At 42.2% G+C, this 15,516-nt stretch overlaps 1 protein-coding gene across 1 annotated transcript in view; it reads left to right on the forward strand.

The window, feature by feature from the left end:
• Nucleotides 1-4,977, forward strand: part of LOC146811573 (uncharacterized) — a 41,994-nt gene extending 37,017 nt beyond the window's left edge. The window contains exon 2 of the mRNA XM_085618544.1: nucleotides 897-4,977. Coding sequence (XP_085474670.1) covers nucleotides 1,636-3,459 — 1,824 coding nt within the window. The 5' untranslated portion in view covers nucleotides 897-1,635 and the 3' untranslated portion in view covers nucleotides 3,460-4,977. The remainder of the gene's footprint in view (nucleotides 1-896) is intronic.
• Nucleotides 4,978-15,516: the final 10,539 nt, after the last annotated feature.

The following is a 15,516-nucleotide window of genomic DNA, read 5'->3' on the forward strand; positions in this document are numbered from 1 at the left end:
GTCATCACAAAACGTTACGTTGTTGGGAATCCTTTGAGTGCAAAGTATGCTCATTGACGATAGAGCCAGTAAAACATGATGGTCACCATAAGGCAAACATCTTCTCTATTGTCAAAGTAGTTGCATCAAAGACAGCTTCGTATATGAAGCACAGCGCCAAGGATTTTCACTCTAGTGTGTGATGAAATGTATTTAAGGATGCAAAACCAGGCGTCATTTCGAGTCTTCTTTCATTTTGAGAGTGTTGGATACAAATTGAATGTGTCATGGGAGCTTGTTAATAGAAAGGACAAGTGGTTGTGTTACATGAATGCTGGTTTTATTGTGTAAACAAAAAAATATATTCACACACTATAGCATCCAAAAGTTTATGGAATGAGAGAAAATAGCCCTCACTAAGTGGAAACATTTAACCCCTTGAGTGCCCGCCCCTTTCCCCGCCCTGTGCCGGCCGTTGCATTAGCAGGCGGGGTTTATGATGAGCTGGTCTCGTCATGGGCACAGCGCAACCGCGGCCCATGACGAGACCAGCTCGTCATGGGCACTCAAGAGGTTAAAAATTGAACATTTTGTAAAATTGTCAATAGCATGTCATAAAATAAAGGCAAATAATTTGATTTAGTTTCAAAAAGTCCTGTTATATGGAAAGCAGCATTTAGAATTCAGTGTTTAATTACGTTTGTTATACTTTAGTAAGATTTTTAAAATTTAACTCCTTTACTTCTTAAGAAATCTTCTACACTATCCTGCATATGTTGTGTCACTCATTAATTGTCCCTTCTACACTTTTCATAGTGGTCTAGTGGTACAAGAGTTTCTTCAAACAATACAAACTGATATTGTGCATAATTACCAAGTCCTGTAAAAAAATAATATGTTTTGACTTATTCAAACAGGTGAACCAAGTGATAAAACCAAAGAAGATCCATTCAACGGAAAACAAGCCAAGCAAGTCTTCTCTGGCAAATGAAGTAACGATGTATGAAGAAATAAATTCTTGATGGGCCACAGTGGTAAAAGTAATCCGGAATTAAGGACAAAGGCAAAAGCCATAAGAGAAACTGATTTTTAGTGAGATGGTTCTAATTCAAATATTATGAGCCTTAGTAGTAAAGAAACTATAAGTGAGTTTCAGAGTATTAAGAAGACCAGAAGATGGTTTATGTTGGAGAGAACTTAAAGGAAAATAGTTGATAAGACAACCTTTGGTTAAATGATTTATGGGTGAGCTGTTTTAAGTGTGTAGCAAACGTGACTTTTTTTTTAAAACATATTTTATTAATGTAGTAGCAAACGTGACTTAAGCAAGAAAACAGTTATTGAAGATCAGATATGGACATGGTACTTTATAAGTGCACTGGATGTGGGAAGGGTTTCAATAAGAAAAGTGGTTGTTTTTGCCCATGACAGAACACCTGCAGGTGGGAAACATAATGAGTGCAGAGGATGTGTAAAAAGATTGCCACAAGCTTTCACTTCTAACTTGGAAAAAAAAAGAATTTGAGCGCAAACCCCTATCAGTGTACTAAATGTGGGGAAAGCTTCATTCATAAAGGATACCTTAATATCAGCAGAAGAACGCATACTGGTGAGAACCCTGATCAGTGTGCTAAATGTGGAAAACGTTTTGTTAACATGTCTTCATTTAATAGACATGAATCTTCACACTTACATACAGGTGAAGATCCTCATCAGTGCCCAGAATGTGGGAAAAACTTTAGTGGAAAACAACTTCTAATTGAGCATGAAAGAACACATGCAGGTGATAAAGCACATCAGCGCACAGAAGATGGGAAAAGTTTCAGTCATAACGGATCTCTTACTCTCCGTGAAAGAATGCATACTGGTGAGAAAGCTCATCAGTGCATTGAATGTGGATTAAGCTTCAGTCGGAAAGGATCTCTTACTAGCCATGAAAGAATGCATACGGGTGAGAAACCTCATCAGTGCAGTGAATGTGGATTAAGCTTCAGTCATAAAGGATCTCTTACTAAGCATGAAAGAACGCATACGGGTGAGAAACCTCATCAATGCACTGAATGTGGATTAAGCTTCAGTCGGAAAGGATCTCTTACTAGCCATGAAAGAACGCACACGGGTGTGAAACCTCATCAGTGCACTGAATGTGGATTAAGCTTCAGTCGGAAAGGATCTCTTACTAGCCATGAAAGAATGCATACGGGTGAGAAACCTCATCAGTGCAGTGAATGTGGATTAAGCTTCAGTCATAAAGGATCTCTTACTAAGCATGAAAGAACGCATACGGGTGAGAAACCTCATCAATGCACTGAATGTGGATTAAGCTTCAGTGTTAGAGGATCTCTTATTTCCCATGAAAGAACACATACAGGTGAGAAACTTTATCACTGCACAGAATGTAGAAAAAGCTTCAGTCGGAAAGGGTATCTTACGATCCATGAAAGAATCCATACGGGTGAGAAACCCTACCACTGCCTTGAATGTGGGAAAACTTTCATACGGAAACAACGTCTTACTGATCATGAAAGAACACATACCGGTGAGAAACCTCATCAGTGCCCTACATGTGGGAAATGTTTCAGTTTTAGAAAAAGCCTTCTCTGCCACAATAGAACCCATACAGGCGAAAGACCGTATCAGTGTACTGAATGTGGGAAACGTTTCACTGGTAAAGGCTATCTTTCTAGCCATTTCAGAACACATACAGGAGAGAAACCATATCCATGCACTGAATGTGGGAAACGGTTCACTATGAAAGGCTCCCTTCTTATTCATGAGAGAACACATACTGGGGAGAAACCATACTATTGCACTAAATGTGGTAAGGGCTTCAGGCATTGGTTATCCCTTGCAAGCCATAAAATGACTCATACAGGTGAGAAACCTAACTCATGCAGTGAATGTGGTAAATGTTTCAGCAAGAGATATGCGCTTCGTGTTCATGAGCGGACTCATACAGGTGAAAAACCTTTTGACTGCATTGAATGTGAGAAAAGCTTTGTTTGCAAGGCCTCTCTTAAATTACATATGAGAACACATACTGGCGAGAAACCTTATCTTTGCCATATATGTGGCAAGGGATTTATTCATATGTCCACACGCAAATTGCATGAAAGAACACATACTGGTGAGAGACCTTATCAGTGCACTGAATGCGAGATGAGCTTCATTAGAAAGGTACAGCTTAGTATTCATGAGAAGACACATACTGGTGAGAAACCTTATGATTGCCATGACTGTGGAAAAAGCTTCAGTTGCAAGACATATCTTCTTACTCATAAGAAGACTCATACAGGTGTGAAACCTTTTGATTGCACCGAGTGTAGGAGAAGCTTCAGTCATAAAGCGTATGTGACTCACATGAGAATGCATGCCGGTGAGAAACCTTACCAGTGTACTAAATGTGGGAAAAGCTTTTTTGTGAAGTCCTCACTTAACAGGCATGAAAAAACACACGGTGAGAGGTCTTCCATGTACTGAATGTGTGTTGAGAGTCATTTAGATGAGAAATCCTAATATTCATGAGAAGGCATATTGGTAAGAATCCTTATGATTGACCTATCTTTTTATCCATTAGAGGACTCGCACAGGTAAGACATTGTGTGATTTATACATGTGAAAACACATAATGGAGAGGAGCTTTATTAACCTCCTGAATGTGAAATTTTTGGGGGGAGAAATTGTCCTTTTCTGGCCATGGAAAAGCCACTTTTCAGTTAAAAGAAAGCCTCTTTAATGCACAAAATATGGGAAGAGCTTCAGTGAGAAGGGCAACCTCATGCTTTAAAAAATAATGGACAAGAACAGTCAAAGAACAAAGTATGGTAAAAAAAAGCATGCTAAAAGCTTCAGTCAGAATCTTTGCCTATTTAGCCACAAGGAGGTAAAAGCATAAGAGCACTAAATGCAGGAAACCTCTGCTGAAAGAACACCTTATTGTGCACTACATGCCGGTGAGAAACCTTACCAATGTACTAAATGTGGGAAAAGCTTTTTTGTGAAGTCTTCACATAACGGGCATGAAAGAACGCATGTTGGTGAGAGGTCTTCCATGTACTGAATGTGTGTTGAGTCATTTAGACGATATATCCTAATATTCATGAGAAGGCATATTGGTAAGAATCCTTATGATTGTAGAAAAAGCCTCATTCACATGACCTATCGTTTTATCCATTAGAGGGCTCGCACAGGTGAGAAATTGTGTGATTTATACATGTGAAAACACACAATGGCAGGAGCTTTATTAACCTCCTGAATGTGAAAAAATTGTTTTGAGAAATAGTCCTTTTCTGGCCATGGAAAAGCCAATTTTCAGTTAAAAGAAAGCCTCTTGAATGCACAAAATATGGGAAGAGCTTCAGTGAGAAGGGCAGCCTCATGCTTTACAAAATAATGGACAAGAACTGCCAGAGAACAAAGTATACAGCACATCAAAAGGTGTACATTTACAATAGGTATAGTACAAAAATAACAAGCCTAATTATCCTTCCATCATCAAACTGGCACAAAATGGTTGGTGTTAAGGACCATTTCTCAGTAACTTGACGGGCAGGAAAAAAGGAGAGACTGCAATAAAACTGGCACCAGGAATTCAAGGAATGCTCAAAGACAACGTGCAGGTGTGGTGAAAAGTACAAGGATCTCCTACGGAAAGTCAATGTTTACCACAAACCAATGTAAAGCCCACTCAACTCCTCCGTTGCTTTCAGGCTTGGATATATTTTGTCTGCTTATGTGACATATGGGAGAAAAAGTGAAAATAATTAATGAAAATTATGTAGAAAAAGTTTTCTCTGCATTCTTCATTTCTAAAGAAATCTATGCACCACTTTTTATTTTTTTTAAACTACCAAGTTCAGGGATGCATCCCAAGTGGTACGATAAAAAAACACTGAGCAAGAAACTGAACACTGTTGCATATCAATTCTTACAATCTAAAAAACAAATACATAGGTGCAAACTGAAATTTGTCACAAATAAAATGTGCATTGTACCATGCTCCAGTAGTAGGATAGTATGTCTTATTTATAGTACACATTTGTATCACTAGTTACCTTCCCAATAGTTAATCCCACTCTCAAATGCTATGAATCATAACATGGATATAACAGCAGAACAAGTGATCAAGATGTTACTTTATCACTTTCCATGATCAGTTTATGTAACTTAACCTCTAATCAAGTGTGTCTGTACCCACCTTCGAGACTCTCTTGACAGTTATAAGGACATTTACTCTGCTGTGGACTATTCCTGCACATGTCGATTCTATATATCTACTCTGGGTGTTTGCGCTGTAACAAATACGTTACTCTTTGGGGCTTGGCCAACATCGCCTCTTATCAATAACACCGGCAAATATTAATTCCCAATGGAACCCTGTATTAATCTCTTCTCCCAGCTGGCTTCTTTGGAGCATCATTTTGCAGCATGCTGGAGTTGACTAGCCAGGTAATACAATTCTAGGTCTGGGAATGCCAGTTCCCTATCTTACTAACCCTGCAACGCTTGCTTGCTCATACTAACTTCGGTCAACAGCTGAGCAAGTTCCTTGAATGTCTAAGGAAGGATAGGACACAGTCTTTTCCAGCGTATTTTAACGAGGGAAAACTACCCATGATTGAAAAAGGAAGCAACGACTAAAACGTAATTGATCCAACCAAGCCCTGTTTAATCTTCCCTTAAATAAAGATATATATCACCTACTGGCGTTCGGCAGTAGGTAGTTATAATTAGGACCTAGTTTCCATAGGAAATGAGTTTTTTCTTTTCCCAATAACTTTGGCTCCGGTTGATGAATCTTCGTGAAATTTTCAAAAAAAGTGGCCAGCTCGGGTCAGCTTCTGCCTGCGGGGGCTGAGAAAAAAGGTGGGTCCCAAAACGTCTTTTTCCCATGTTAATTTCCATAGGAAACCTTAGACAAAGCTACAGCCCTAACTGCTGAACGGAATTACACCAAATTTGGCAAGAAGGTAGGTCTTGGTTCAGAAAGAGCCCTATTTAGGTCTCGCCTATGCAGTGCACATGTGTTGCATAGGAGGAGACCTCTTGGAATCGATTCGCTTTTGAGGCTAAAAACGTGCACGAATTGCATTGCTTTCAATGGCAACGCGTGCACGTTCGGCGATTCCCTTGCGGGAGCGAGCTTTGAAACCATCTGTTTGTAATTAACTTTCAAACAGATGGTGTCCTTGCTCGCTCCCGCAAGGGAAATGCTGTGTGTGCTCTCGGCCGCACTCCCCCACCCCTCCCACTTGTTTTTTTTCTGCAAGGCTTTCCACCCCTTTCCCACTTCCTGCTGACTTCGCGCTCCTTCCTTTTTTTTTTTTCTCATTCTAAATCCATTTTCCCCTTCTCTGACCACTTCCCTAGATTTCACCTCCCATCTCTCTTTGTCCTCGAGTTTCTGACCCATCCATTCCTAAAATGGACAAATAGATGAACTGCAAAGGTGTCTGATTCAGTCCGGCATTGCTGACGCCTACAAACGTGAGTGCAAGTGTATTCTGCGCGCCCTTTGTTCATGTTCATTAATTTATTTTTTGTTTTTCCGTGTGGAATTAGTAGTGCACCTCCTATATTGCTTTATCAGATGAACGCAGCGTTGTTTTTTCCTCCTTAAACCTTTGTGATTAGGATTTTTAGTTTAAGCCTTATTTGTGAAGAGGACTGGTTTTTCCTGTTGCTCAAGTACATTAGTGAAATCTGAGTGTCGAGTTACTGCAGAAGCATTCCAGGAGCTCCGCGGTTGCTATGAATGGGCGTGAATTTGCACTATACTTCGAGGCTTGTCGGCAAATGGCTTACAACACCTGGGCGAGGCAGCCCATTAGACATGACTGAAAAAACCCTGAAAGAACCGTTTCGGCGTGGGCGTAGCTTCATGTTACTTTGTATGTCTTGCTTTTAGTATCTCGCAGCTAACTGCTGTGAAGTTGTTGCTTTGGAGGAAAAAACGAGCAAGCAAAGGTCACGATTACTTTCTTTTCTCAAGGCTAAGACCTTTCTGTACAATAAACGTTATCAGTTGTCATGCCTTATTAACAAGAGATTGCAGGCGTATTACTGCTGTGTGCAAAGTCGACTGTCTTGCCCTGAAGTACAGGAGTGCAGTTCTTTGGCAGAGTTGTTCAGACTTTCGCCTTGCTAGCCTGTATAATAAGCCTCTCCCTGCCTCTGTGTGAGGAGCACACGCCCACACACTGTCGCTCCGCCTTTTTTTGTCATGCGAGCGAGCAGAAACGTGGCCATAATTTACTATATACTAAAACACTTAATGACCCATTAATCACTACATTGCACAGGTACAGTTCCGCTATTACAGCCTAATAGCCGATTTAGCTTGAGAAATCATAACATGCCGCCTCACAGGTTCGGTGTTACAATCACTTAGAAGATTACTATAGTTCATATGAAAATATATCTCATCATTGTTCATATAAATACAAACCTCTTTACCTCTCCAAGATTGATATCCGCCCTTCTGCAATGGTAAATAAAAAAATGGCTGCTATGTCTTGTATGTGTGCACTTGTGTTGTGATGTTAGTGTGTATATACGTTATAACACTGTTTAAGTATAGCATCATGACAAATGCACATTCATCCGTGATGACACTTCACCCATACCTATTGTTTTTTTTATGATGCTGTTAGCATTGGCAAACTGGCATTTTTATTCTTTTTACCAATGCTACACAGTATTGGCAAAAAGATAGTGACTTCAGCCTAAATCACATGACATTAAAAGGGATTCAGGTGCGAGGAAAGGATTCTGTGGCTTATGATGAAGTGGACATAATGAGATCTAATTTACATAAAGTAATGACTGATCCCTGATCACTGTGGCTAGCCTTACGTTTACTAGCAGTGCAAGTGTATGCCCGCCCTCTATCAAACAAAGGTTTTAGAGGGCGAGGACTGGTCAATGATGAAGCATGACACCAGGTGGTGTGTGAGACCAGTCCGTAACTTTTTGTGAGATGCCCACACTCACGACGTTCTTGTAACTCGTTTGGGTCATCACACTAGGAGCAGCTCTTTGTGGAAAACATTTATAATTGGAGGCTGCTAGCTCCTAGAACCCCGTGCCTCTTGTTCCCCCCTCCACACATGTAGTGGAGTCCTTTTGTGATTTAACTTATGTACAGCTGATGGCTGTGGGAACAAACTAAGGGGTGACCTCCCTAGTATAAGGGACCTACTCTGTTATACAGATCTCTGTAAACAGAAAAACTACTACAGATATCCTTTGATAGACTTAGGATATGACTAAGCATTACGCTTACATCACCCTATTTTTCATCATGGACACCGAACTCTCATTCGGGGAAGAAATTCTAGCAGAGATTCTAAACACACCCTCTCTACTAGCAGAAACCATAGTTACGCAAACAGTACAAAATTCAGACGAGTGGGAAGCACTATCCACAAAGAAAAAAGAGCAAATTCGTACAGCTCTTCACGGAGCGTTTATGACGGAATACCTCCGGAAGAACACGGCGCCCAGAGGACTGATTGTTACCAATGAGCCCAGATTGTTCCTCAATAACAAGGAGTTTAGAATTAATTGGTCCAGCATTGCGTGGAAATGCACTAAAGACTGGCTCATCCTAATTATCAATACTGCAAGACAACTAGCAGATGCTCTCCTAGTGGAGATCCAGCAGAGCGAGTGCAAACTGAAAACCACAGTACAACTCTCAGTCTTCAAAAAGAAGTTGGACGAAATTAACAAAGACCATTCAGAATACAAAGAATACCTGACACAATCCAAGCTGACGAAATTAAAAAAAGATGTGCAGAAGTTCAGTAAGGAAACGGTCTATCCATATGTAACGGATGAGCATTACAACAAACCGGCTCCGCAGCAACCTGGGAGAAAACAACGTTTCCGACCCACCCCCCAAAACTGGACGTTCAGTTCAGGAGAAGAGAGGAGTGACTCCAGTAGTGATGAGAGCCCAGGACCACACTATGGAAGACCTGCTGGGTACCAACCTCTGATACAAGTACAACAACCACAACCCCCTCCCTTTGGCTATTGGCAACAGCCTTACTTCCCACCAGGCTTTGGATACCGTTCAGGTCCTCCGTCTTTTTTATTCCAGGGCAGAGGCAGAGGGAGAGGCAGACAAAAAAGAAGAAATGCAAGGGTCCAGTGGGAGGACCAACAACCACCACAAGGGGTAACAACCAGGAGCAGAGGAAGAACAGAGATGCCCTCAACGAGCAGAGACTAACTAACATCGTCAATATCAGTCCTCATAGACTCACATGTGACAAAGAGACCGTTCTTAACAAAGGCTTGGGTTTCGTCCCCACTCCTAGGAATGACCCCTTCGCTCTCAACATGGAATTGGCTCAGTTCTTTCGGAAACTTAAACTTCGTGATTTTTTCGGAGACACGACAGAAATCAATGAAGACAACAAGAAATCAACCGGGTTGCGAAAGAAGTCTACCTTCCAACCTCCAAATCAGAATGTTTCATGTCAAATACTTGCATTCGAACAGGCTGTACTCAGGGATATAGAAAATATCGACTTCCAAAATACTAAAGGGTTTAACAACCTCACAGGGAAGGAACGAACAGCCCTACAAGCACTTACAAATAACCATGATGTTGTCATAAAACCGGCGGATAAAGGGGGCGCCATTGTCCTGATGGATCTTACTATGTACCGGGATGAGTGTTTAAGACTATTATCTGATACGAACAGCTATGCCATACATCAAACGGATCCTACTGGCCCAATCATGATCAAAATAAAAAACATAGTGGAGGAAGCACTCAGTAATGATTGGATCACGAGACAAGAAGCTGACTTCCTGACCAACGAAGAGCCAAGGATGCCGCGCTTCTACATTCTACCAAAGATCCACAAAGATCGGATGCCACCACCGGGTAGGCCAATCGTGTCTGGCATAGGATCTGTGTTAGAACCTTTGTCGCAATTTTCCGACTGGTTCTTACGGCCCATTGTAAAAGAAACACAATCCTATCTAAAAGACACAAAAGACGTCCTCTGCCTCCTAAGAGATCTGGAGGTAGACAGCACCAGCGATTGGCTCATAACGATGGATATCGAAGCCCTGTACACAAGCATACCCCAACGACGAACACTGGAAGTCGTAGAAAACATCATTCTACGAAGAGAATGGGACTTCATCACTCCCCAACATTTCGTTATGGAATGTGCTGAATTGGCCCTCACAAAAAATTTCTTTCAATACGAACAAGTCATCTACCACCAAATAACAGGTACTTCGATGGGGAGTACTTTTGCCCCTAGTATGGCATGTCTATACGTCCAGCAATTCGAGGAGGATTTTATCAACAATCCAGTGAACCCGTTTCGAAGCAACCTAAGAGTCTGGAAACGTTACATAGACGACGTACTCATTGTTTGGGATGGAACAGAAGAGGATGCAATGGCCTTTGTCCACTGGGTAAATTTGCAAGATAGATATCTCAAATTCACCCATACCATCAGTAAGAATCATGCCATCTTTTTGTACTTGAATATCACACTTACCAATGAGGGGATAACAACTAAGGTCCACAACAAACCCACGGACAGGAACAGCTTACTCTTGTACGAGAGTTACCACCCGAAAGCCCTCAAACAGAATCTACCTGTTGTCCAGTTCCTCCGAATAAGGAGGAATTGCTCTGAGAAAGACATTTACAAAGAACAGGCAGAACAGCTTGAGAAGAAACTAATTGAACGCCACTACTCAAGGAAAATAGTAAGAAGGGCAAATAAGAGAGCAAGAAACAACTCCAGAGAGGCACTTCTGGAGGACGTGGAGAAAGAAAAAACAAGTAGACCGGTCTATGTTACCACATTCACACCAGTATCAAACTCAATCCAAAAAATCATCAGAAAAAGATGGCATATACTAAACAGCGCTGGAAATCAATGGGAAACCCCCCTATTTGCCATCAAACGCAATAAAAATCTCCGGGACGAACTGGTTCATGCCCAGATGACCACAAAGGAGAACCCGGAACAACCTAGACTCTGGGACCAACCTCCTGCAGTGGGTCATTTCTCCTGCGGCGGGTGCCAGTCGTGTAATCTCACAAAAAACACCAAAGAGGTGGATATTGGCACAGAAAAACCGTGGCAGCTCCGAACATTCAGCAATTGTAACACAGAAAATGTGGTATATCTATTAACATGTCCCTGCAACCTCCAATATGTGGGGATGACCACAAGGAAGATAAAAATCCGCATTAACGAACACCGGAGTACGATCAGATGTAAAAAAACTAACACAAAGCTGACACGACATTTCTTCGAAAAAAGTCATAAGGACACAGACTTGGGCTGGACTATTCTTGAGGTCATGAAAAAAAGCAAATTTGACCTCACTAGAGCCCTCCATGTTAGAGAACAACGTTGGGTGTACCGTCTAAGCTCACATGAGAAAGGGCTCAATGATGACATCCCATGGCTGCAGCTTACACGATAAAGAAAGGGGATATGATTATGATAACTACCCTCTTGATAGTGTAATCGTAATCAACATCAAACACACTTGACTATCTGCCCCAGCTGATATGCCTCAATGTACTATACAAATGTTCAGTTGGTGGTTCATATACATACCTCTACATTATAGCTTCCATCCCATACAGTCCCCAAATACAATCTCTGAAATATCCCCCACCACAAACAAAATAGGCGGGAGTGTCTGTGTATCTGCTCACTTTTACTCTTTTTCACTTTCAAACCAGCCCAACGACATATGGCCTTTTATCAGACTGAAACATTCTTACGTGATGTATAAACAGTAATTTCACCTGGGAATGTTCAAGAGAAGGGATTTAATACATCTCCTTTTTCTATCCTTTTTCCACCCTCGTGCCCTTCACGTTACCCACCCTGACGATATGCACGCGTTTTTGCGCGATGCGAACGACATGGACTACATGTGTAACATCCCTCAGTACCCGGGGTTTCTCTTATGTCCTTTTTATTGAAACGCAACGCATGGCCACAGTAAGTGATACGAAGAGCTGGTGTGATGAGTATTGACCCCGATTGGGAGGTTTGTGACTAACTGTGATTAACACACTCCATCCCTGCTCTATTGTAAACGGGCCTTTTACGCGTCCCTGTTCTAGCTTCGTGCATCGTTACCATACCAACGCATGTTAACAAACGCACAGGCGCGTAGCGATAGTTTTGTTTAATTGCGCTGTCTGGCTAAATATGCGTAACCCCGCCCTAGGTTTACCTCCCAAACCACGTTCTTCTTCAGTACGCAGTCCAACCTATAGGGCACCTGGTCTCACGTAACTCTGCAACCAGGCATAGGTTTTACTAGTCATTGGGTGACACGCCCCCACAGCGCTGTATCACATACATGCCCCCGCCTCCTCAGCACCTCTACCAATCGCAGAGTTGCTTTTCATGCCTCCAGCTTCGCTACCAATGAGGCTTCTTTTCTCACGCAGTTCTGGTATATTCACGGCCAATTCCGACATCTTGAATCCAGGCTCTGTGCTCTTGTGACACCGGGAAACGCGCACCTGGAAGTGTTTTACACCAATTAACACGATCAGACTGCATTTTAAAAGACGGCGCCCGCTCCCTCCATTTCTCACATTCGGGAGGATCGAGCGGACGCATAGGACACAGGAGCAACCCAACACGTGTCATAGTAAGAGTATGGGTGTACTGAAAGATCAGTGTATATGTATGTATGTACTTCAGTCCAAATGGCTGTTCAAATGTCTGTTTGCTTTTATGTTTTCTTTCTCATTTGCCCAACAAGGCTTTTGGAATAACCTACCACTCAGGTTGTGTATGAAATCCTCTCCAACTGTACGTTTGATAAAGTTCTTGGTTCTATGTTTCTCTTTTGCAGAGGTGACAAACATTGGATTCTCTACGCCCCCTCCCCCCATGGGACAAGTTGTCTATTTTATTAGGGTAAGATTGGCGGCAGCATTGTCTGCCTCCAGCTTCGAAGTCTTACACATGTGTACACAAATAGAGTGTCACAAAGTCACGTACACTTTTTTCACTCTTAGAAGTCAATGCATGCATTGTTCTTCCTCTTTTTTCCTTTACAGGTATATTTGACCCAACGAATTTCAACTAACCCTCATCTCTCAAATGTTTTCTTGTTTTGTAGGCTTTACCTTTGGAAGCATTCTAGGAAGTGAAGTGTGGCCTTTGCCACACCCACACAGTGGTAACATCTTACCAACATTTGGTAAGAACGGAGCCCCCATATATTACTAGGTCCTGATGAATGCCATGGACCCAACAGGGCCGCTTTGGCAGAAACATGTTGACCATTCACAAGACGGTTAGGGGACACTAATTACCCCAATCACCGTCACATTTATTTTAATATCATATAGTTTTCAGTCACATTAAAAAAACACTTCTGATTACTATAATGATTTTTAACCTCACTCACAATCTCACGGGCCCCCACTTAGTTATTTAGAAGTGCATCCTTGTCGTCAAGTGTATGCCCGCCCTCTATCAAACTAAGGTTTTAGAGGGCGAGGACTGGTCAATGATGAAGCATGACACCATTTGGTGTGTGAGACCAGTCCGTAACTTTTTGTGAGATGCCCACACTCACGACGTTCTTGTAACTCGTTTGGGTTATCACACTAGGAGCAGCTCTTTGTGGAAAACATTTATAATTGGAGGCTGCTAGCTCCTAGAACCCCGTGCCTCTTGTTCCCCCTCCACACATGTAGTGGAGTCCTTTTGGGATTCAACTTATGTACAGCTGATGGCTGTGGGAACAAACTAAGGGGTGACCTCCCTAGTATAAGGGACCTACTCTGTTATACAGATCTCTGTAAACAGAAAAACTACTACAGATATCCTTTGATAGACTTAGGATCTGACTAAGCATTACGCTTACATCACCCTATTTTTCATCATGGACACCGAACTCTCATTCGGGGAAAAAATTCTAGCAGAGATTCTAAACACACCCTCTCTACTAGCAGAAACCATAGTTACGCAAACAGTACAAAATTCAGACGAGTGGGAAGCACTATCCACAAAGTAAAAAGAGCAAATTCGTACAGCTCTTCACGGAGCGTTTATGACGGAATACCTCCGGAAGAACACGGCGCCCAGAGGACTGATTGTTACCAATGAGCCCAGATTGTTCCTCAATAACAAGGAGTTTAGAATTAATTGGTCCAGCATTGCGTGGAAATGCACTAAAGACTGGCTCATCCTAATTATCAATACTGCAAGACAACTAGCAGATGCTCTCCTAGTGGAGATCCAGCAGAGCGAGTGCAAACTGAAAACCACAGTACAACTCTCAGTCTTCAAAAAGAAGTTGGACGAAATTAACAAAGACCATTCGGAATACAAAGAATACCTGACACAATCCAAGCTGACGAAATTAAAAAAAGATGTTCAGAAGTTCAGTAAGGAAACGGTCTATCCATATGTAACGGATGAGCATTACAACAAACCGGCTCCGCAGCAACCTGGGAGAAAACAACGTTTCCGACCCACCCCCCAAAACTGGACGTTCAGTTCAGGAGAAGAGAGGAGTGACTCCAGTAGTGATGAGAGCCCAGGACCACACTATGGAAGACCTGCTGGGTACCAACCTCTGATACAAGTACAACAACCACAACCACAACCCCCTCCCTTTGGCTATTGGCAACAGTCTTACTTCCCACCAGGCTTTGGATACCATTCAGGTCCTCCGTCTTTTTTATTCCAGGGCAGAGGCAGAGGGAGAGGCAGACAAAAAAGAAGAAATGCAAGGGTCCAGTGGGAGGACCAACAACCACCACAAGGGGTAACAACCAGGAGCAGAGGAAGAACAGAGATGCCCTCAACGAGCAGAGACTAACTAACATCGTCAATATCAGTACACATAGACTCACATGTGACAAAGAGACCGTTCTTAACAAAGGCTTGGGTTTCGTCCCCACTCCTAGGAATGACCCCTTCGCTCTCAACATGGAATTGGCTCAGTTCTTTCGGAAACTTAAACTTCGTGATTTTTTCAGAGACACGACAGAAATCAATGAAGACAACAAGAAATCAACCGGGTTGCGAAAGAAGTCTACCTTCCAACCTCCAAATCAGAATGTTTCATGTCAAATACTTGCATTCGAACAGGCTGTACTCAGGGATATAGAAAATTTCGACTTCCAAAATACTAAAGGGTTTAACAACCTCACAGGGAAGGAACGAACAGCCCTACAAGCACTTACAAATAACCATGATGTTGTCATAAAACCGGCGGATAAAGGGGGCGCCATTGTCCTGATGGATCTTACTATGTACCGGGATGAGTGTTTAAGACTATTATCTGATACGAACAGCTATGCCATACATCAAACGGATCCTACTGGCCCAATCATGATCAAAATAAAAAACAAAGTGGAGGAAGCACTCAGTAATGATTGGATCACGAGACAAGAAGCTGACTTCCTGACCAACGAAGAGCCAAGGATGCCGCGCTTCTACATTCTACCAAAGATCCACAAAGATCGGATGCTACCACCGGGTAGGCCAATCGTGT

The sequence above is a fragment of the Triturus cristatus genome, chromosome 7 (assembly GCF_964204655.1).
Source record: "Triturus cristatus chromosome 7, aTriCri1.1, whole genome shotgun sequence".
Classification (NCBI taxonomy): domain Eukaryota; kingdom Metazoa; phylum Chordata; class Amphibia; order Caudata; family Salamandridae; genus Triturus; species Triturus cristatus.